General features: G+C 38.2%; 1 protein-coding gene across 1 annotated transcript in view; it reads left to right on the top strand.

Moving 5' to 3' along the window:
• Positions 1–23,279, top strand: part of PPP3CA (protein phosphatase 3 catalytic subunit alpha) — a 172,326-nt gene extending 149,047 nt beyond the window's left edge. Inside the window, exons 9-13 of the mRNA XM_066317874.1 lie at positions 1,283–1,408; positions 4,025–4,099; positions 11,661–11,745; positions 15,549–15,646; positions 21,528–23,279. Coding sequence (XP_066173971.1) covers positions 1,283–1,408; positions 4,025–4,099; positions 11,661–11,745; positions 15,549–15,646; positions 21,528–21,721 — 578 coding nt within the window. The 3' untranslated portion in view covers positions 21,722–23,279. The remainder of the gene's footprint in view (positions 1–1,282; positions 1,409–4,024; positions 4,100–11,660; positions 11,746–15,548; positions 15,647–21,527) is intronic.
• Positions 23,280–23,877: the final 598 nt, after the last annotated feature.

Genomic DNA, 23,877 nt, shown 5'->3' on the forward strand with positions numbered 1-23,877 from the left:
CAGATGGGGATGGGCAAGAGTCAAATGTGGTTTATTTAAATGGAGGGTGTCTGCTTGGCAAAAGTTCATTATTGCTAGCAAGCTATTTTCTGTGCCTGACAGTGAGTATGTTTCAGAATCTCCCAGGTCATTCTGGACTCTGTCATTGACCACAGAATGGAAGACATTTAACATCCTATTAAATATCTGTGAAGCAACAGCCTAGTGCATAAAATACGTTCTTCTTTGACTGACACACAGTCAATGAAAAGAGAGAAATAATCAGAAGAAATTGTTCAGCCCCTTCAGCCAACACTGCATTTCCTACAATGCTGTCTCACATTGCAGTTGTGCAACTTTATTGCTGGTTATTAAGTCATAACCAGTCCCTGGAACTATATTCCTCCCTGGGGAGCCAGAATTGGGAAGGCAGGAGGAAAGGGGAAAGCATAGAATGGTACACCTTCTTCTTGGGTTGACTATTTTTGTTGCTTGTGTTGATTAAATATCCTGCATGCAGTCTCCTGTGAGTACATAGTTTAAATAATTTCATGTCTTTAAGTCACTTTGATAATCTCAAAATTACCTTTTCGGATTACGATTTCAGATATGAGCCTAAAGTCCAATAAGAAAAGTTAACACTGAACTTGGTGCAGTGCTTTAAAAAGTGGATGTGGCATAAATCTCTGTATTTCTGACTATGAACAGACGTAGTCTGTGTATTGATAAGAATGATGAGCATGTTAAATGGTGCAAGACAAATTGTATTGGTATTGATTCATGTTATAGGGAGCACAGTCTTGCGTGCCTGGAGTTTGCATAATGTGAGAAGCAAGTGTCATCTCTTATATAATACTGTGAAGGAAATATATTGAAAATGTCCATCAGAGGAGCAGCATTCAGGCTCTGAGTCATAAATGTTTTTTTCTGTTAACTCCAAAGCATGGTTGTGAGGAGCTCAGATAACTGTGTGAAATGGGGGTACTCTGAGTACTCTGCTTCATTCCTCACTGGTGGTGAATCCCAGAGCTCACGTTCTTGGCTACTCAGAGATATTAATTCACTTACCAGCCCATCTTACTGGCAGGGAAAGCTGTTGACACTGCTTTCAGACTAAAAATGGATTTCCACTTCAGTGAGGCTTTATGCTACTGTAACTAGCATTCAGGTGGTGCCACTGGATCAAGTGGGTGGAAGCCGGTCAGCAGCTCTGTGGGCTATGCATGCTGTTATTGTTCCTGTCTGGTAGCTAGTCACACACATGGCTGATGTCTTTTTTATTTGATTTCTTTCTCACTTCTAGCTGCAGTATTGAAATACGAGAACAATGTTATGAATATCAGGCAGTTCAACTGCTCCCCTCATCCGTACTGGCTTCCAAACTTCATGGATGTGTTTACCTGGTCCTTGCCGTTTGTTGGGGAGAAGGGTATGTATGTAAATCGCTTCTGTTCATACAAATGGCAAACTTGATTCTTAGTTACTGTGCATGTGGCCTCATTTATTTTAAAGGGCAAAAATAATTTGAAGACAGATGTCTTGCTTTTGAGGACAAGGTTCTAGAAATGGACTTGACAGGGGCAAGCAATTACCAGTGGTTAATCACACGTCTCATTTTTTTTTATAATTTCCATTCCTTCCAGGTGATGATGCCATTATCTTTCTGCTGCAGAGGTAGATTTTATGGCATTGCAGGCCAGAGGTGCATTCATTAAAAAAAATCTGTTTTATTTTTCTATTATGAGCTCTGGAACATTCCCTTGGATATTGCTTACTGCTGAACAGACATCTCAACACTTTCACTACATGGGGTTCCATCTTTATTCACATTACCTTTATACATGGGTTGCTTTTTCATTAGCAAATACAGAGCTGGTGATATTAAGATATTAAGACCTAGTCTTGGCTGACTGTTCCTGGAGAGGGCAGAGGGATGCCAGTTGGAAGGAAAACCTGTTCCTGAGCCCCTTCTCTGCACAGGACCTGCGATGCCTCATCATTGGCAAGAAGAGTCTAAAGAAGACAAATGATATTTTATTGAAACCTAATGCTCTTGATGTTGCCTAAATGCAGCTTCACGCTGTGAATGGCAAGCACACAAAAGGCACGAAAACACTTTGGCCTAGCATATTAAATGAATACAGAATACAAACTGCCTAAACCCCAAGTCATTTATTCAGTGCCCGAGATGAAGCTTCCTTTGATCCATCCATTATAGAGTATTGCTGCAACAGCAATTACTGCCAGAAAGCTCTAATAAACTCTTAAAAGCTGCTTGGAATAACAGTTCTCTCTTGATAGGCAACTGGAAATACAGCCAGCTGTGTCTCGTACCTGCAGTCATGACCAGCTTTGTTTTGAGCTACTCTTTTGTTTGAGGAAAGCTGCTGGTGAGACGCCTGAGGTCTCTGTGAACAAAGCAGAGAGACAATGAAGCAGGGATTAACAAAGAATAGGCAGCTGTTTGCACTAATGGAGACATTACATAATCCTCACTGACGCGTGTTGTGGAGCAGATAAAGCGCTTTCATTTTCTTTGGTGGTAAACTCAGCCAGGCTGTTTTTAAGTTGGGCGTGTTCTCCACACACGTTGCAGTCCTGTAAGATGTTCTGTAAGGACACTTTTTTAGAGACTTCCCATCAGCAGGCTACTCAGGTCAGAATTGTTGTGGTTCTGAGACCATGGTGTTCCTCACTCTTCTTAACATCTTGGGGGTGGTTTTTTCCTCTTTCATGTGTTCCAGTGGTCACACTTAGCAATTTCTTGGAAATTCTAGAGCCCAAAGAAGTGAAATCAGTATTTGCCTTTCTATGCAAAACAATATTCAAGGATGTAAGAGTTGGTGTTCTACACAACTTGTTATTTATTTGCTTTTTCTTTAATATAGATTTTTTTCCTCTCAAAGGCCAACCAAGGTAGGAAGCTGTTAGCTTCAATGGCTGTTGTTAATGTGGAAAGTCTTTCCACTAATGCTGTCAGAGGAAAACATTAAATGCTTCACTAAAGTAGGAAAAAATCTGGCTTTGTCCCACCCTTCTAATTTTCCAAGCCTTCATAATAGCCAGAGAAGAGAAACTTAATAACTACTTGACTAAAATGTTTAAAGTTTCAACCTCTATAGCTAGTACATGGCTAGACAAGCCTGGTAACACTTTTAATGTTGCTTACTACATGTAGGTGTAGTGAATTTTTTCTTAATCTGCTAATTGATTCACATTTTACTTCATAACTTTGGCTTTTTTGTTTTCTAAGTTGCATTTCCTTGGTTTTGATTTTATCTGGGGTTGTTGTTTTCACTGTTCTTACTCTGTATACTCTCTGGTTAGTGTCTCACAGTTGTCTCCCTGGAAAGAAATGAGACCTAAGTAGGGACAGCCTGTGGCTGACCCTTTTGTGCCCAAGGTACAAAGTAAGCAAGCTGAATATAGTCTGGATTCGCTAATAATGATGTATCTATTGAATTTAGAATAGTTCCACCTCTAAGGAATGTACACTGTCTAGTATATTTGTCCTGGAATTCAAAGGACACCGAGGATGTCTTACAAAGGTTAATGTTTTGTTGTACTGGAGGTAGTGTCCAAAACCTGGGTAAATAAAGAAATCCTCTATGATCCCTCTTGTTATACCTTTTCCCACTGGAATGTTGATCACATTCCCTGAGTTGGGAAATCAAATCCTATTGCAATTTAGGAGCAAGAGGAGAGGGGTCAGTTTGCTATCCAAGTTGAGTGAAAGGCAAAAAATGTGTTGAGGGGGAGAAAACAGATGTTACCTGCATTACTGACAGTTGCAAAAATAAGAGATCATTAGCAGATTTTTCTTTTTTAAGTCTGTTTGTTAAATTCATTGTATTTGGAAAACTATTTGTGGAAACTTGTACTTTTAATTAGGTACACAGGACACTTTCTGCTTCTATTACTACAGATCGTATTTAAAAAATGGGTGCCGTTATTGTGCTGAATTTTTATTCACACTACTACAGCTAGAACTGGCTCTCTGACAGACAAGGAAAGCTTAATATCAACATTTTGTTTTCCATTTCAGTGACAGAGATGCTGGTAAACGTCCTGAACATCTGCTCAGATGATGAACTGGGAACAGAGGAAGATGGATTTGATGGTAAGAGCCTCTACCCCTGATTGAGATTGTTTGCCTTGGAATTACTCTAAAAGTTTATTTACTAACCGTGAAATAATTTTCTGAGTCCCAGTTGAGTTCTATGCCACTGAAAGCAACTGTTGTGCTAGACTCCAATGGATTTGGTTCCCATATGCTTCAGAAAGAATTAATGGATCTGCCCTGTTCTAACCCTTTTCTTCATCTCAGTCTTACAGTTAAAAAAATCTGCATTTCCCTCCATGAAATCTTGGGTTGCATTGTCACGAAGGGGTCAGATGATTTCATGCAAAAGGTGACAGGTATTCTCATAGTGAGTTTAATTATGTCAGTGCCTGTAATGAAGAAAACTTCCTGCAGAGCTCCTTCCCAAAATGTTGGTACTGTAACTTTGGAAGACCTGTACTTGAGGTATTTCTTTAGCCACTTCTTTTGATGCACTTGAGGGTCTAAAAGGCTTTAAAGAACAATAGAATCATTAAAAATAAGCATGTAAACACAGAAAATGTTCTAACCTAACATTTCTGCCAAGAGAGAAGTGGTCAGTTCTGTTATCTTTTGGGCTGAAGTTTATATGATTATTAGTTGCCTTGTACCTGTTGCTTTGACTGTAAATGGCACTTTCTCTCTTACAACTTGTAGATTCTTAAAAGTCAATTCGTTTTATTAGACATAATTTTCTGTTAGGCTGTGCAAGAAGAAATAGCAGCTCTCCAAAATGTCCCTCCTCAATTGAGAAAAGCCGAAAAAACCCCTGTGCATCCCTGACATTCTTACTCTGAATGCTTTCACTGTTTAAAAGAAAGCTATGGAAAGCAATAATAGATAACTTATCTAATAAAAATAAATCTATGAAAAGAACAGAAATACTAAAAAAATAATTTTAAAAAAGAAGAGCCTGGAAAAATCTAGCACTACTGAATATTATCAAGACATTTTTAGGCAGAATAAATGACCAAGGAGAACGGAGAACATAAAAGTAAGAAAAATATTTAATGAAGCTGTAATTAATAATTAAGATTCACTTTCAAAGTATTTATTTTTAATCTTTGGAACAGGAAGCTAGGTCACAGGTTTTGCAAAATCTTTCTTTTGTGATGGAGAAGATTGGTATTGATGATAGTGCTTTGATTTTATTCTGAAAAACCAGATGGAATTCCCTGTTCTGCATCGGCCACAGAGTGTGGACATGAACAATTATCTTGCAGGACTTGGGACAAAGGCTGAATTATTGAAACCAGTAATCAGTGAAGAGAAGAAAACACCTGTTTGAATATTGTGCCCGTTTTTTTCCTCATGAAATTTAAATAAGTCACTACTATGTAATTAAAATAGTGTGTGAAATTGTATGGAGGCATATGATGAGTAAAAACTGTGTCAAGTTAAATACAGTAGCAACAAACCATGTGCTTGAAATCCTTGGCTCAAGAAAGCTCTTAAGCGCAGGCTGAAATCCCACTGATTGCAATGCCAAAGCAAAGACTTTATGGGAAAGATTTTTAAATTAATTCAGCTTTGGCCTAATACTTCCTTTTAAAGTTGTACTGTAAGCTTCCATTGGGCACAGACAGGCCAATGCCTGGACTCCTTTTCTAAAACTTTGGAGTGTCATCATTCCCATCCCTAAGTTACAGTTCAGGAGCATGTTTTCAAAAGCTGAATCAAAAATAGGGTCTTGGGGAACAGCAGCCCTCTCCAGCTGTAGGAGGTTTATGTATCTACTGTGTTTTTTTCTGAGAGGAGAGTGAACTCCAATCCTGCCTCGCTGGGAGTTTGGCCGTGGCAGTGCTCCAGACCTGGAGTTTGCAGCATTGCAGGTGTCTAAGCAGGGGAGACAGGCTGAAATCTTCTGGGCTCGCATGTGTGTGCACTGCATAACAATATCTAACAGCAGTAAAGTTTCCAGTTCAGGAGCAACTAAACCATTCCTACTACTGTAACACTAATACTGTTACCTAAATCTGCTCTCAGTTTTTTCTGTATGAATGATTTCTCTGTGTAAAACGTTATGGTAAGGAAGATATTAGAAATGTAGTTGTCTTTAGCATGTGTAGCTAAAAATACAGAGGTGACATATGTTCATGTCTGCTTTCCAGGTAGTCAGTCCCCTTAGAGCTGTAAAATGGGCTCTGGGGCAGTGTTGCTGCAGCTTGCTGTGGGCTCACACTTACACCTGCAGCTCACTGGACATGTTAGGCTCATGTGGATCATACACGTGGAAGAGACTGAAGGATTCAGATGTAGCAGTAAATTTGAGGTTGATTTAAATAGAAGCTGATATCTGTAATGGTTTCTCACTGGTTTCTAACTTCTTATCTGTACAGCAAACAAAAATCCTCTTCCAAGTTGAGTTCCCTCTCTTTATTTTTTTTTTTTTTCCTGAAAGCCTTGCCTTTTGGGAGAGAGAAGTACAAGATGTGTTTCTTTCATATTCTCAGTGAAACAGACCAGAATGATTACCAGTTCAATCAAAACTGTTTCTTGTAAGGACTGTCTACTGACAGCCTGGTAGTGGCTCACTATTCTTCAGCTTCTTTGGAGGACTAATGCTGTTTATCTGCTGACATTTTTTTAGCATTATTTCCCATAGAAGGAAATGCCTGATATCTGCAACAGCAGATGCATTTTGTTTTATGGAATGATTCTTAAAAATCATTGCTATTTCTAGATCATCAACAGTTTTCAGGGCTCGCTGCTGATTTCCTTTCTCTCCTTGCAGTTTGAACATGCCCTGACCTGGGTTCCCACATGTAGTGAGAATGGTCCATCACTATGGTTTGCACTGATCATTCATTTGTTACCTTCTTTTACACTTTCTTGCCTTCTGTCTTCCCTTCCTTCCTTCAAAACAAAGCCCCATCAGTAATGCCTGACTTCACTGCATGGTGTTATTGTGAGCCCTTTTTTATTTATTATTATTTTTAGTTCTGAGTCATGTATATTGCATCTAGCTGTGAACAGGATGCTCAACAGCATGTCTTCCTTTTTTTTTTTTTTTTCCCTCCCTGCCCCCTCACCATTTTTTCCCCCCATAAGGAAACACATCATGGGGTTCTGATCAATTCGTTGTAGGCAGTTTCTGTGTAAGCTTACTGTGAAAAAAGCCTAAATATCATAATGCCCTTTATCCCATATGTCCCTGTTGGCCTGTATTGGCCTTTTGGTTTCACTCACTTTAAAAATGAGAGAACATGATAGGTCAAGTTTCCTTATCTCTGATAGTTTCCTCTTGCTGTACTTTCTCTTTCCTGTTTGCTGTGGTGGTTGCAATATAATCTGATCCAGAAAAAAAATGTCTTGGGCAAATGTTAGTTCATGTGCTGTATGTTTGTGCATCAAACATATCACTTAGCAACAGGAGCTGCAAATGCCTCTACCTAGCCAGCATACAGTTGAAGTTCTGTTTTGTTTTAATTAGTAACATTTCTGGCCTCATGCATTTGATTGAATAAACTAAACTGCTAATTAAAAGGGTACAATAATGCAATAAACAGTTTGACACAAATGCACTGCTTGCTGTGTACGCATCCTTATCACGATTTGGCATGAAGACATGCCAAAATTACCTGCGTTGTTTTTTTTATTGCCTTCAACATTGTAGCTCTCGGCCTTCTCACAGAAAAGCCACTGTCAGAGGCATTAGTTACAGCATTTATTCCTTCATTGGGAAACAGCTTCCCAATACAGTGCTGTAGTTCCAGCCTAAAACCCAAGTCAAATGTCTCCTACCAATCATAACCTGGTTCTGCTGTGAACAGTAGTATGTGACATTTGCCACATCTCACAACAGCAAACTGTGCCTGCAGCTAGCTCAGCAGCAACTAACAGAGACTGATGGAGCAAAAGCAAGGGCCTTGTCCTTAGGTCTGTTACTTATCAATGCCTTGATGCAGATGTTCATGGTACTGCCTGACTGGAGTGCATTAGCTTGCCAATGAGTTGATTTTTAGCTGGGAGAGAAATTCAGGGGTTTTCCCAGTGGTTTGTATTTGTTTTTCCTCCAAACCAGAAAGGCTGGACTGCAATGCATACTTAATTTCTGTGAGTTGGTGGCAGAGTGGCATTTTAATGTGATTTTTGTATATATTCTTCACTCTCTGATTTGGCCAGATGTGGGTGTTTCCATGCCCAAAGCATTTTTCCTGTGAGCCGTATTACAGCACATCCGTGTGCTCTGCCTCTGGACCAGGCTAGCAGCATGTGCTGGATGACCAGTGTCCCCAGAACACGTGGCATGTTGCAGTTGTGCCTGGGCACGAAGTGCTGCACTTTTCTTGCCCTCAAACAGTTGATTTAAAAATGCAGTGCCTTGCATGGTGGTGGCATTTGAATTTGCTCCCTGAGAGCTGCTGGAGCATTTGGACAAGCGCAGGTGTGCAGTGGGGCACAGGTGCTGGTAGGAGCAGCAGACATGGCTATGACAGTAAGCTACTCTGTGAGGTACCACATGTAAATAAACTGGAGGAATTCATTTGGTCCTTTTAACAAAAGGCACACCCCATATGGCCAGGGTGGGGCTGTTTTTGAGAAGTGATTAAGCCTTATCAAAGCAACAGCAATAATGTAGGAGAAAGTCTGTGTTCAAGAGGTGGTAACACCACTGTTGGTCTCCTGCCCGCATGTTGATTTCCTGCAAAACCTACTAACAAGGCTTTAAGCCGAAAAGGTTTCTTTTTTTTTTTTTTTTTTTTTTTTTCCCTATCATTTTCAATCTGTTTCTTTCCTTTTGGATGTTCTCTGCTTAATTTGTTTCTTTTCTGTTTTTCAGACTTTACTTAAACATTACATTTCCATTGATGTTGTCAAATGTTCTTTATTTTTTATTTTCATTCTACAAACATCACTGATATTTTTCTTTCCCCCTCTTTGGAATTCATAAGAAGATCCCATTTATGCACAGAAGAAAGGTATTCAATAAGTTGGAAGGTTGAAGTTTTATTAATTTGCCTAATGCTTAACTACATAATATATATTGGGATACCAGTGAGAGATTTGAGGTTGACTTTTTTAGCAAAACCAACACTTTTTAGCACATTTTTCAGCACTGTTTTAAATCTGTTCGGTCCTACATCTCAGAGTATTGTCAGCATTTAGTCTTTTATTTCCTTGTTGTGCTTCTTAATCTGAACGTTTCCATTACATTTCCTATAAATCCTTCATATTCAGCTTGCAGATTCTGTTTTGATGCCAATCTGAAATCCAGTAGAACTTGTTAAATTACTGAAGTAAGATCCAAAGCTTTTATTTTACCCCCCAAAATAATTTTTACACTTCAATTTTAAACTTTTTTAATGTTCCTTCATTCAAAAAGGGCTTGCTTAGATACTGGAAGATCTTTTAAATATATTTTCTAGCCTAAATGAGTCTGTGATTCCAAGAAAGGAAGGTCAAATCTTAGGAGGATATCAGGCAATGTTTGCAAGGGCTAAAATCAACCCTTTTACCTACAGCCAGTTCTCAGGTTTTGACCCATTTACTTTCACATAGATGTGTGCTTAAGTGTAATTCAAGTAATTCATCAGCATTTGCACTAGTAGTGAACTTCAAAATATTAAACTAGACACACATGGAATGTGAGTCTAAGATTTATTTATGAACAGTTAAGAAATCCACATACTGTGAGGTTAGTGGTATTTAGTCAAAACTAACAGAGCAATGAAACATTGTGAATATCAGGTGCATTGTTTAGAAAATGATGTTAATGAAGACAGAGAGGATAAACAAAATTATTACTAATATTTACTAAACATACGTAATTTTCATAGATTAGGTGCATTAGGAAATTCAGTGGAGACCAAAATACATCTTTTAAGTATATTATTTTAGTAACTTATGTGTATCAATGAGATACAAAATACTCCCTTTGAGCTTGTTGTGTTTTATGATCAGGGTTTGTTTTTTCTATTCTTATTTTGTATTTAAGTGTAGGACACTATATTTCACCTCAGTCATAAATTATATTTCCAGTTTTCAGTTCTCCAGTACTCTAGACTGTAGTCATAGTTCTGTTCAACTTTTTGAATATCCTTCTAAGATACCAGAACAGTGTGGACTTGTAATAAACAAGTAGGGAGTGTGATCTTAGGGGGAAGGAAGGAAGACAAATCGTGCTTAAGTGTTTTCAGGATAGGAAAGGCTGAAAACCATGTCCTGTCTATCTTGAGGATACAGTTCTGTGAGATCATAGTAACTGAGGCAGGAAGGTACTGCCTTCTATTCGTGGAGAACCCAGCTGAATCACTGCTGTTTTACTTAATTTTTTCAATAAGCTGTTTACAGTATATTACATTACTTCAGTTACAGCTGAATTACAGCTGTTTTTCTCTTTCTTTATTGTCTAGAATTAGACATTTATGCCCAAGTGTTCCTATTTTTTTTAACTTTATATGTTTTAATATTTGCTTTATATTTTTATCTTGATGTGTGGGAGATTTGAAAGGGATCATTCTGAGTATCTTTTAAGGAGAAAGCTAACTTTGTTTCCACTCCAAATCAGGACAGTACAGTGGTATCACATTATATGAGGTCCCACATTTTACAATACACCATCACCTTTCCTGGTTTTGGTTGATAAACACACAGATATCATTCCCCTTAATCTGTGGGCTATCCCAAAAAAAGTTGATTGAATTTATTAATTCCATGACCTTGAGCTCCTGTTGTAAGAGTTTTTCAGGACAGGAAAGATGGTGTGGTGTCGTGAGGTGTTGGACTGTTGCACTCTGAAGCCAGTTCTGATTCCCCTTGTCTAGTTTCATCGAAGTGTATTTTTCACTAATGTTCTCTTCCTCATTTTTGCCCCTTTCTGCTGATCTGACTTCCCTGATGGGCCCTACAAAATGGATCAATTTGCTAGGATTTGAAAACAGAAATTTTCATTTTTGCCCTTGAATTCTGGAGTAACATGGAAGTGTTACTGTGATGTGGTGTCTGAACAAGCAGGAGTTGCATCCAGACAAGTCAAGGTTCTGTCCTTCAGAAACCTTTAGGAGAAATCCTTGTGATGTGTGTGGTGATGATTGTGATCATTAATGAAACTGGTTTACTGAGTATAACAGAACATTTTCTTGGGGGCATGGGGGGATCCTTTGTAATAAGTACTGTTTGCTTTTTCCATTCAGGTGGTTCTCTTGCATGGACAGATTTTGATGATATCCAAGTAACAAGTACACCTCAAACTCAGCCTGTTCATGCTCAACTGTAGTCTGTGTTGCACTATACTATTTTTTTTAAGGCAGAGTATTCTGCAAGCTCACAAATTTCAAAGCAGTTGTAATTTTGAGCAGGCCATAGCAGTGATTAGAAGGAAGTTGTTCTATGGAACTCTCTTAGCCACTGCCAGCCCAAACAATCCCTACCATCTCATGCTCATTTCCAGGACTCTGCCCTTAGGGTTTATTATCTCTTAAATAATTTTTAACTAGGAATGACAAAAATAGTGTTTACAGTTTTGACTACAAATGTGGCTTAGTTTGACGAACTGTAGCATTTATATGATGTTTCTTGTATTTAGTGATGAATTGTTTACAAATCCCTACAACTGTTTTTAATGTCTTTTCCATAGGAGCAACAGCTGCTGCTCGAAAGGAGGTTATAAGGAACAAGATACGAGCAATAGGAAAAATGGCTAGAGTTTTCTCAGTGTTAAGGTAAGGTTTTATGCTGGTTTAGTTTTTTTTAGTGTTGAAGTATATCTTTGGATGGTTCATTAGAGCTCTTGACTTCTAATCAAACAGCAAATTTGCTGTTTTAGTATACCACCCAACTGAGTTCTACTGCAGCCTTTTAGGGATTGTTTTACTTATACAATGCTGCTATTTATTTTGGCTCTGAATAGTCTTCCTCAGGGCTTTTGCTGAATATAAAACAGACAAACAAAAGACATCAGCAAAAAAAAAAAAATTCCAATTACCATTTTTAAAGACTTTTGTTCACCGGGTGTACTAATTAACTTCTAGCCACTGTGAGGAAAGCATTAAATGTGGGAAAGGGGTATGTTGTACATCACCTCTCATTAAAAAAGAAGTCAGCTGTCACACTTTGTCACCCACAGATGTTGCCACAGCCACCAGTAAAAATGACTGAAGACAAAAGCATTAGGGTTATTTACCTAGAAATCCAGGAAATGGTTGTGCAGGCAACAACAGCTTGTTCCTTTGGGCTGAACTCCCCCAAACCATGAACATGAGTAACTAATTGCTACCCAATGTTTAGAACTCTCCATGTGATGTCTCTGAGCAGAAGAGAAAACATGCTGTACTGTGCTGAAGTCTAAATATAGAAAATACAGTTCTCCCTCTCCTTCCTGAGTGATTTTTTTCCTCAGGAAGCTGTATGTTGGTCTGCTGTAGTCAATTGATGCCTATTATGCTTAGTGAAAAATCAAGGGAGTTCTAAAACGTTTACTGTTATGATTACATGATTGATATAAGAAGAATAAATAAAATAGTTACTTGAAGAAGGTACTATTTAATTCCAGTGGAAACTGTCCAACTTGCTTGCTTTGAATGCAGCATGCCAGCATTGGCAAGGTTCTCTGTAGGGCTTTGCATGGGCACAGCAGCTTACCCACGCCTTGCAGATGGCAGCAGCATAGCTTTAAATAGCAAACTGAGATAGAGGGCTTTGTACCTGGGGTTCCCAAAGTGTTACAAGTGACTTCCTGGTGTTGCATGAGCTACTTAAAAGTGGTGTCCATTAGGAAAAAAAAAAAAAAAAAAAAAAAAAACAGGTTGACATCTTGCCTTTTCCCTGAACAAGATGGGGGAGCAATCGAATGTTTCCACCTGCTCCTCTGTATCAAGTCTGGCAGAGAGCCTGGAGGTGGCTGTTACCAGCTTCATTGAACAGCACAGCTATTTTTCTCTAATGATACTTGAGCAAACAAAGTTTGGGAAACTTGACTTACTCCCATAACCTTGAACCACAGCTTCTGGGTTGACTGTATTCCGTTGTGAACCATCTTTTTAAATACAGGATTAATTCACAAGAATTGTGAACTTTAATAAGCAGAAGGATCTGAAATTGGATGATCAGCTCATATATTTGGGGTTTTACAACTTGCAAGTAATTAACATCAGCCACGTGTAAGACTTTTTCAAAGGGATCTGTAGGGCAGAAGCTTTTCAATGGTTTCAAAGATGGAAGAGGGATACAGAATATTTCCTGCATGTGCTTTGTCTACAATGATATGCGCAAGATTCATATTTTGAGTCTACTGCAGCCAAAACCAGCACAGCCTTTTACAGCTCTTGATTATTGATGGTCCTGAGACTTTTGCAGGAAAGACTGAAGATGAAGAGTAGATTTGTTCTCCCCTAGCTTTAACCAGCAGATATAGCACATCCTCACTATGATCCAAGGCATATTCAGCAAATAAACAGGTACCTGCAATACGTGTTTTTGGTGCCCAGTCGTTCAGGGGGATGAGTGGCATTTCAACACAGACACCACTGGGAATGCCTGTTCTTTTTTTCTGAGAAACACTGATTGTCCTCAGCTAGATGGCAGGCTGCTAGACAGCAAAAATTGCACAAGGTAATCTTGCAAACACTACTCCTATAGAAAAGCCTGGGATATTTTTTGTGTCTTGCCAGTATAATCCATATAAGACACAAGTGTGAGGTAATTGTGTGTAACCCTAAGACAACGGCAGCAGCGCCATCATATATACCAACCTGTTCTGGAAACCTTTTAAGTTCCTGTTTGAGTCGTTGTGTTTTATGAAGTTTATTTCACTAATTCTTGAAAAGAAAGCTTTCCGAATGATTATCACCTAATCTGACCATCTGCAAAGTACTTAATCATCTCTTCTTTGGGCTGGAGTGGTCCCTTTCCTCAAAGATGTAACTTGAATTTAAAGCTGAAATAATTTCAGTGTAAAAAGTTAGATACCAATATAGTGTTGTATTGAGTTTCAAATGTTATAAATGACCTTTGATGAAAATAGGTATTGTACAAAGATTTGCTTTAGCTAAATGGAAGACTTCATGATTCCTTGTCATTGCCTCTCTGACTTTGTTTCTCAAGTCTGACTTTTCTTATGGTATATTTAGACTGGAGAGAGGTAAATTAAACACTTAATCAGTCTATTATCATTTTTTTGAAATAGAAATAAATTACATCAAATAGAAATTAAGGAACACTGAAGGCTAAAACATCTCAATATTTTTGACACACATCATTCTTGTGCATATGCAATTTAAAGATAATAAAAATACAGTTGGTAAACTTATTCTATGAGAGTGAAGCTAAAAGTGCCATTGCAGTTTAACTTTAAAAAAAAAAAAATGTAATGCACAGAATAAATGAGAGAAAGCAAAAGCTTTGCTGTGTAATTGTTGATGATAAAAATACTGTGGTAATTCTGAAAAATTTTTGTTCTTGCATTAATTCTAATTGTTTGGAAAACTTGCAAGCAAAATGGTCACAATTTGATTTTGACTCTTACATAATGAAAAGTGAGTGCAAGCAGAATTATTTTCAAACTAAAAATAGAACTTGAAGACTGTATGTAGTAAGTAAACAAGGGTTGTTTAAAATACGTGAGTCATTCAGTGCATATAGGTCCAAAGAAAATTGTAAGTTGTTGAATTGCTGAGAGACAGTTTTTATAGACAAAACCACATTATCCTCAAGTGAATGTGGAACTAAATTTTCTTTGTATTTGCTTCCTCCAGCTTAATGTCATTATATACTTCAAAGTAAAGCACTTCAAAATAGGTTTCTATTAAGGAATTTGGGTCAGTTTTGCTGCTGAGAAAGTATGTCATCACAGGCAGCATTACAGTCCTTGTAGAAAGCTTTACTTTAAGACTTCTCTGGACAGAGCTGTTGTATTCCTCTTGCCATGTATTTAAAAACTCTCTATATTTACAGACCAGCAACATGTATTTCAGTTTCCTAAAACAGTATTCTTGAATCCATATTATTTTTAGCATACAAAAGTATTAAGGACAGTACTAGCAAGGATGGAAGTGCTTATTAATTTTAATGAGCTTTTAGCTGCCTTTCTTTAAGTGGCTGGAGATCATCAATAAATAATGTACCTGCCTGCTGGTGTAGACAAGAGCAGACTAACAGTTTAAGTTGATTTTGGACCACACTGTGTAAAATGCCTAAATGCATTTTTGACAATATCTGATCCTTCTGGTCCTCCCCCTCTCAGATTTGGGTTTACAGGCATGTTGTTCCATAGGTGCAGGTTGCAATGTTAACTACAGTAGGAGTTGCATATAGTGTGATGCAAAGGTTGACTATGTACACAGCAGTGAAGGGGTCTTTACTGATGCTGATGTTATCACCAAATTCAATGTCTTGGCAAGGACATCGGAGATGACAAGATTATTGCAGGGCATGCCTAGCTTAAAATGTCTAAAACATATCCTGTGTTTTTAGAATAGATACTTACTTCTGGTGGTTTTATTTTTCATTTCTTTTTTAACTTTTGCAGAGAAGAGAGTGAGAGTGTGCTGACGCTGAAAGGTTTGACTCCAACAGGAATGCTGCCCAGTGGTGTGCTCTCTGGAGGAAAACAAACACTGCAAAGCGGTAAGCCTGTTTGCCTGTGTGTCTTGTCCTGTGTAAAAAAGACAATTGGTTTTCAACTGCAGAACCTAAGAAAAGTAACCACAGCTGTCTCAGGAAAAACAAAAACAAAGGAGAGAAAAAACCTAGGCAGTTTGTTGTGCTGGAGCATTTGTGAGCAGTTCATGTAAGGCCACTTTTCAGAACTTACTATATACCATCAATTTTCAGAGAAAAGGGGGGAGGGGGGAGCCCCTGAAAATCAACTGTTCAGAATGGTAGCTCAGGATTGTATGTGAAGTGCACTTTTTCCACAGTTTGGAGTATCTTTTGGGTTTGTTTTTTTTAAGAGCAGCCCTTGATACATGGAGTACTGAAGGTTCGACTTAGCTAATGACACTCAAACTCTTATTTTATCTGATTTGTTCTTCCTCATAGAGAACCACCAATGGAAAATAGCTCTAGAATTAAATTTGCATTCCTAGAAATTCTAGGTGACAACATGAGAAAATTCCACTCTGATTTAAGTCCAAGTGAAGGGAGGCTCTTACAAACACCTTGTTTGCCTTGTACACAAACGCAGTACAGATTGTCAGTTTTATACCAAGTGCTTCTTGTTACAGGAAATTGGTAAGTCTATAGTAGGGCTGCCTTTGTTTCCTTTTGGAATAAGGAGTGCAAAGTGTTTAATTTATTACTGGAAGCTCTCCTTTTTTTTCCCCCATGTGTACTGCTGTAGAGATTATTGCAGGCACACATAAAGGTCTCTCATTTTTTGAGGTTCTGTTGACAGTAGATATAAGAAGTAGAAATGCTTTATAACCTTGACACAGTCTCAGCCTCTTCTTTTCCTGTTTCCTTCCTGGAGCATTCTTTCTCTGTATTTTTCCCTTTACTGTCTCTTTTATCTAGAAGATTCAGGTATACGGTGGTAAACCTCCTTTTTCCCCTCTTTTCCCTTCTCTTTTTTCTTGTTGATGACTTGTGTGTTATGGACATAGTAACGTTCTGCTTTGAAAATGCTGCAATATGATTTCACAGGAGGCCTTTATTAATGGGTTTGTGGTCTTCACCTAGGCTTTTCTCCACACAGTCACTTTACATTTGTAAGAAAAATTGGTCCAAGGAAACTGCTGTTGTTGCCCTGGCAAAATATTAGAAATAGAAATGAATTTGAGAAAATTGCCGAACATTCTTGCTACAATGGCTAAAAGGAAAATCTCCTCATACTGCAGTATTCTGGCTCAGTAAAACATTACTATACACAAGCTTCTGCATTAGTTAACACATAGTACCCCATTCACCAAATATTCTGAAGTTCATATAGTTTCTGTTAAGCACACGTATGTATTAACAGAAAATATGAGTAGTATGTTCTGTTGTGGAAGTATACATTTTAGTCGTCATTTTTTCTAATGTTTCAGTGCTGGTTTGGATCTGGTTATTTATTTTAATTTCTCATCCTAGTTATCATGTTTCCTTTTCATTTAAGTTTGCGTTGGTTTTGTTCCTTGTTTTTTGGCCATCTCTCTTGCTCTGCTGCTTGAGACGCATAGGCTCACCTTGGTGCACGAGGGTTAAATCCTCTCATTTCCCCATGCAGCAAGATAATAGTATAGATATTTTAGAATATCTCTTAATCCATATTTAACATCCTAAATGGAAAAAAAAAAAAAAAAGTTTGGATTTTAAGTGGGGGAAAACAAGACAAAAAAGAAAGGACTTCCTAAAAACTTGACGACTTGAGCTATTCTTCTAGAGAATAGTTTCTAGAGAACCAGAGAAATTTCTGAAAATCAAAATTTCTTTTAAAATATTTGCTATATTGGATTACATTTAATGATTTGCATCAGCTTCTAAATCTCTGACTGTAAAAAAGAAATGCATACCAAGGCTGATGGGTAAAATTTAAATGAAATATGTGTTTAAGAACAATTAATGGTTTCACAACAGTGGTAGCATGGTATTCTTTACAGTGCATCAATCTCCCAGTTACAAGCTCTGCTCTCTCTGACCAGGCTTTGCAACTTTGGAGGTCCAACAGCCAATCTTACATCTGCATCTATTGATTTAAATAAAATATTAGCAAAATGTTGTTTTTCAGAGGCTGGGTTGATGAAAATAAAGTTTACAGATGGAGCAGACTGGGCAAGGTTGCAAGCAAAGGCAAAGCTTTCTGAGCATCCCATGCTGTGGGGATGTTTCTTTTAGTCAAGGGAGAGAAAAAATAATTCTGTAAAGTTGTATTTAGAATTCCTTTGCCTTGTACTGGCATCAGTACCTTTTAGGCTGATGTTCTAAGTTGTATGAATTTTGTGCGATGGCTTTATGCCAGTTTTTGTTCTCTTTTGACAGGGCAAGTCAAACTGCTCTTACTGAGAGCTGGGACAATTACATAATGACCTTTTCAGGTCAGATGTGCAATATGGAAGACATTTACAGTTTTAGTCCTTTTGAGTCAAAAGAAAACTTCTTAAATGTGTCCTTAAAAACTTGTAGTTTGTGAAACTCTGCTTTAAAACAAACTCTAGCTTAATTCAATCTGCAAATTACTGTTTTTGTGTAAACATTTCTCTGTGTGTCTGTTTTGCCAAAATCCAGCACTTACAGTAACATTAGTGTTTTAGCTCCTTTGCTATTCACTGACTTGTTCTTAGAGTTGAAATCCTCTGCTCATTTTTTCTCATTCGTTTTGCTACCCCTTTCTTCTCTTCAGCTACTGTTGAGGCTATTGAGGCTGATGAAGGTAAATTGGCCAGTCCCCTTTCTGTTGGTGCCACAACAGATAAGGGCTCTGCTGGGTGTATTCATTTTGCTGTAGCTTGTACAGATTGTGTGGGTGTTGGGCTAACAATTGTTGCTCGGTATTAACCAAAATGTAATTGCTTTAAAGGGGAAAGTGTTTTTTTGGTTTTTCTTTCTGTTGCTACTGTTGAGGTTTTTTTCTCTGTGTAAGTTACAAACACACTGGAGTTGCTGTATGTTGAACTAAGCACTGAGTAATGCGACAGGAGGAGATCAGGGAACTTGGATTTCATGGGACAACTTGGCAGCAGCTCACAAATGCTTTGTGACACATAGCTCAAAAGCTGTGTGCTGGAGGCTGGCTCAAACTATCCTCAGCAATTTCTGGTCAAGGAAAACACTTAGCTTTTTATATATTCTCTCCTTTTGTTATTACTTCTTTTCCCTTTTTCTTTATTTATGCTTCAGTTTGTTTCCTTTCTTTTAGGTCACTAATAAAAAAATTTTATTGGTCTTTTGTTATAGTACAGCATGTTTCTGTTTCCCTTTAAAAGTAAAACAACATGGAGACATTTGTCTGCAAGATGTCTGCTTCTTTTGGTAGTGGCAGTTTACACACTGGATATTTACATTAGAGCAACCATTAACACAAGGCACCATTTTAGCTGCATATGAAGTGACTGGCTGCCTTAGAAGATTTCTGAACGTTCAGTATTGAAAACTGGTGTTTTGTAGACAGACCTCTTAATTTAACCCTTAACAGTTTTTAACACTTCAGTTAAAATCTAAGTAACCATGTATTGCAATGCAGATGTACAATATTTGTTCAGTGTTATAAAGTTTTGGAAGAAGAATTTTCAGAATTCCCCTTTAAAACAAAATTCTTCAGTTGTATTTTGTTCTTGCCCCTCTCAAATTTTCTGTGGGTATTTTTTTTTTTTAGTTATTAAAAAAAAAATCTGGTGATTGTTGTCCTTTGGTAAGATGTGCCCTTTTGGCCAGTTGAATTTGTTTTTGAATTCTGTCAAGCAGTGAATAAAATTACAGAACAAACAAGTAAGAGAAAATACAACTGCTTTCTAAATAGCAGTGAGTAAGCTGCTATTTATGTTGGAATTATCTATTCCTATCAGCAATCTCTAATCTTCAATGTGCATTCTTGTTGACAGTTTGGCTGTTTTCTGTGATTTTCTGTGACTATGTGTTGTGTTTTAGTAGACTCTCAATGTAACCTGCTAATATTTGTTGTCTGACCAGCAACTACAGCAGAGCACCTTCCTTAGTATTACAGGCAATAATGTGTCTACTGGAAATGCAATCCCTTAACGTGTCCCTTAACGTGTTAAGGGGTGCCAGCAATATGCACCCCTCAAGCTGATTCTTGATTTGCCATCCTTGCTAGTTACACACCGTCACCATAGTCACAACTACTGCTCTACACAGGTGAAGCTTCTGATGGAGGAGAAGTTTCACCCTTTTCCAGTTGTCCTTCAGGGCCCCATAACACCAACTGGGCTCTGCTGCTGGCAAGCTCCAGGACACAGCAACTGCTTCAGCTTCAATGCAGCCATCCATTAAACTATTGCTTTAAGGGATTGGCATGGGTGCTTGTTAGACATCTTCATTTTCTGGTAGAAGGTAAATAAAAAGCTGACCCAAAAGGCAAACCTTAAGAAAATTCACTGTACGACCTGTTCTGTTTTCACTGCTCCGTCCCTGCTCACTTGACTTATCACCATTATGTTGTTGTATTTCTGAGTTGAAATATAATACATGTTAAAAATCATGCACTTCACAAAGTTCCAATGTAACATTTGTGAAACTGGCTAAAGAACTAAATCCTGAAGCAAACAGGATCTATCAATTTTCACAGGAAAGGTTGGCACAAACAGCATAAAAATGCCTTTTCTCACTCCCCACTAAATACAAGGAGTGGTAGCTTGGTACCAGGGATGTTCTGGGGTTTGGGGTGTGTTAGCTTTTTGTTTTTAACAGAAATTACCAGCTTATCCAGAATCGGAACTGCATATTGGAAGGAGAGTACTTGGGGGTAAGGAGAAGAGTAAAGGGGAGAAGGAATACTGAATTCAATCTCTGGAACTCCCCTACTGTTTTCTCCCCAGGGAGTTTGCAGTTTCCTGGTACTAACACACCATTTCTGCTCTATAGTGTGTTATGATCGAGGCCTAGCAGAAATTCCATTTCTGGAAGTGCAGTGCATTGATTTGGTACAGATATGAGAAAAAACACACAGAAGGCTGTGACCTGCTGTTTGCCTACAGTGGTTTTTTTCTCTTTTGCTTTAAATCTAAATATCTTCAACAGTTCAATAAGAGAGAGAATAAAATTAAATAAAAATCACAGTCTGTGAGTACATTCCTGGAAGCTGGTGGCTTCCTTCTGAGGTTGGTGTGGCCTCACTAATGTCACTGCTGAAAGGCATCAGTTGGAACTTTGGTCCTTCTTCAGTGCATTTCCTAAGCTGAACTGTATAGCTGTTCCAAAATGACGATATTCCTGAGCTGTGTTGCACAGTGTTCCTGCTGTTTGACTCAAGCTGCTTTCTAGAAGTTCAGGGTTGTATCAGGGAGGATAATTGCCCCAATCAAAAGCAGCTCACCTGTGTTTAGAACAGAAGGGAACTACTTTTAGGGTCACCACAGATCTTCCCTAGCTTTCATGTATGTCCCACAAAGTGGCCTCACCATGTCATCACCATCTGGAAGTAGCCAGCACTTTTTGCATGATCTTTGAAGGTCAGGTGGGGGTTTTGCCTCATGAAGGGCATTAGGGCAGGGCACGGTGTCCTTATGGCTGGAAGTGATGACAGCAAATGCCAACTCACCAGTTCATGGCTGTGTCTTCAGCATAATTCCAAAGTGCAATCTATAGTTTCATGTCAGCGTCTTGGTGTTCTAAGCTGAGCCACAGGGGACAACAAGATACTGGAAGTTGACTGTGTTGAAAACAATAGTTGTGTTGGAAGGGATGGTGGTGAGCCTCCAGCTCTTTCTGAGTGTGGTAAGGAGTTGGTGGTGGTGTCAGATCTTCTCATTGCCACCTTTCCAAAGAAGGACTCTCGCACTTGTTGCTGAATTGGGGGGAAACCTGCTGAGAGTTTTATCTTGCTAATTTTATTTTTCAATAATCCTTTATTTAGCTATCAAAGGATTTTCACCCCAGCATAAGATCACTAGCTTCGAAGAGGCCAAAGGCTTAGATCGAATTAATGAGCGAATGCCTCCGCGCAGAGACGTGCCATCCGATGCCAACCTTAACTCCATCAACAAGGCAATCTCCACAGAGACTAATGGCACGGACAGCAACGGCAGTAATAGCAGCAATATCCAGTGACCACTGTCCGGGAGGGGGGTTGAGCTGCAGGGCGCGATGGGGTTGCTGCACGTCAGCAGTGGGATGTTCTTGCCTCTGATAATAGCTTACTTGCTCTGGGGGCCAGGTGTTGGATTCAGTTTACAATAATCATCAACAAAGAGATCGTCAACTTTAATTTTGGTGGGAGGGCGGGTGGGGGAGAGACACCTCCTTTGGATATGCCTTTAAATGCTTGTAGAAAAATGAAAGCTCATGCTGGTATATATTGCAAAGTTAGGGGAATGAACATGTTTTCCTACTACATTGGGAACGTCTAGCTATGTTACTGAAAGGCCTTTTATTATGTTACTGGACATGAAAACTTTGTTTAATTTCTTACTAACTATTGTACGTTTACAGTTGCAGCACTCAACATCTACAACATCGAAACATTTTTAACAAAATGTACAAACTAAATAAGGACTATTTATTGATAATGTTTTGCTACTCTTGTCAGACAATGGCTATGAAATAAATTAGGCACTCTTTAAAAATATAGAGAAAAAAAGAAAAAAAAAAGTTGGATATTTGTTTAAAATGCCAAAAAAAAAAAGAGAGAGAGAGTGAGAGAGAGCGAGCGAGAGCGACAGTTTAATTTTGTACAGATTATGCTTACCTCAGGTTTCTTTAGTGTGCTTCAATGCCCTTCTTTAAATATAACACTTACCTTACTAATTTGGCAGCAATTATCTTTTTCTTTGTTAAAAAAAAGAAACTGGAATAATAACATTTATCTTTTTTTGCTGTTTATATTTAGGGGAATTTGGTTTGGGAGGTTTTCTGGGGTTTTTTTGGTAAAACAAGTCTTGGTTGTGGCTTGCTGAATTTAAATATTTATGAGTGGTGCATTTTTAAGTATAGTGAACAAGACACCATATTAAGTGCAGTGAAAAGCATCTATATTCTGTAAAAATCTGCCTATGCATGTTTTTTAAGAAAAAATGGCTGTATAGGCCTGTATGGGACTGTAATGCGCTTAGTGGTCTGACTTATACTGGAAATGTATGTATACTGGCGTACTTTATATTCTCTAAAAAGAAAATGCTTAATGCCTTTGAAATTTTGTAATCAAAAAAAAAGCTTTGAAAAATCTAAGGGGGGAGAGTATTCTTAAAGTTTTTAACATAAGCTTGTCAGTGCACATATAGATGGGTAGCATGTTTAGCAAACCTTGTGAAATTTAAATAAGTTTGTAGTTACATGTGAAATTCTAAATGCATGATAACTGTTAATGTCATAATGGTTTAGTCATTTTGTTCTGTTTTGTCATGTGCCACAAAATGTGTAATTTTTTCACTTTTTTCCCTTTGTATATCAGTTACGGGTTTCAACTGGCTCATTCTAAAAAAGAAAAGGAAACAAAACAAACAGTCCATTGATATTTTTTAACAATTGTATAAGTGCCCAAGTAATTCACTACAGCCTACAGCCTTGCCTTTGTAATTTGACTTCGAAATGTTGGCAATCAAAGCATGCACTTGTAACAATGAAAGAAGCATTTTATATTACTACTCAATAAAAATGTGCATGAACTTAAGCATTCATCCCTTTCTTGCTGTCTCACTGGCAGAAGCGTGCAGGCACCACATGTGTGTGCTTCTCGGTCTCTTTTGCTTTGGACAGGAGAAGACCTCTGGTGTAAGAGATGAGTGATTGTTTCACAATTCAAGGTCAGTTCTTTACTGAGAAACAAACCTGTGTATTATCCAGCTGTTCTGGGTTACTGAATGTCTGCAGACTTCCCCCAAAGTCTGGTTAGAATTTTGGGTTTTCACAGAAATGAGTAGGATGTAACCCACAAGTAGAATGCACAAGAAACAAAGCACTCTGTGCTTTCCCCTTATCTGGAGTGTTTGAAAAGGTCAACGAGTATCATTTACAATGATTACAATTTTATTTAAATGCTCTCTCTTTTAGTCAGAGAAGAACTGTCAAAGCTCTGCCTTCTCACTTTCTCCCTAACTGTGCTCAGCATCCTTCCCAAGTCCATCATCCTGCGAAGAACTGACGGTGCAATGATGTGGGTATTGCCTTAGTCCTCCTTTCAGGTACCATTATTAAATATAGGCTCAATGCCTGATTTCTTATGTGTTTTTCCCACTTTAGCTCTTGATAATTTTGACAAAATATGACAG

This window comes from Sylvia atricapilla, chromosome 4 (genome assembly GCF_009819655.1).
Source record: "Sylvia atricapilla isolate bSylAtr1 chromosome 4, bSylAtr1.pri, whole genome shotgun sequence".
Classification (NCBI taxonomy): Eukaryota; Metazoa; Chordata; class Aves; order Passeriformes; family Sylviidae; genus Sylvia; species Sylvia atricapilla.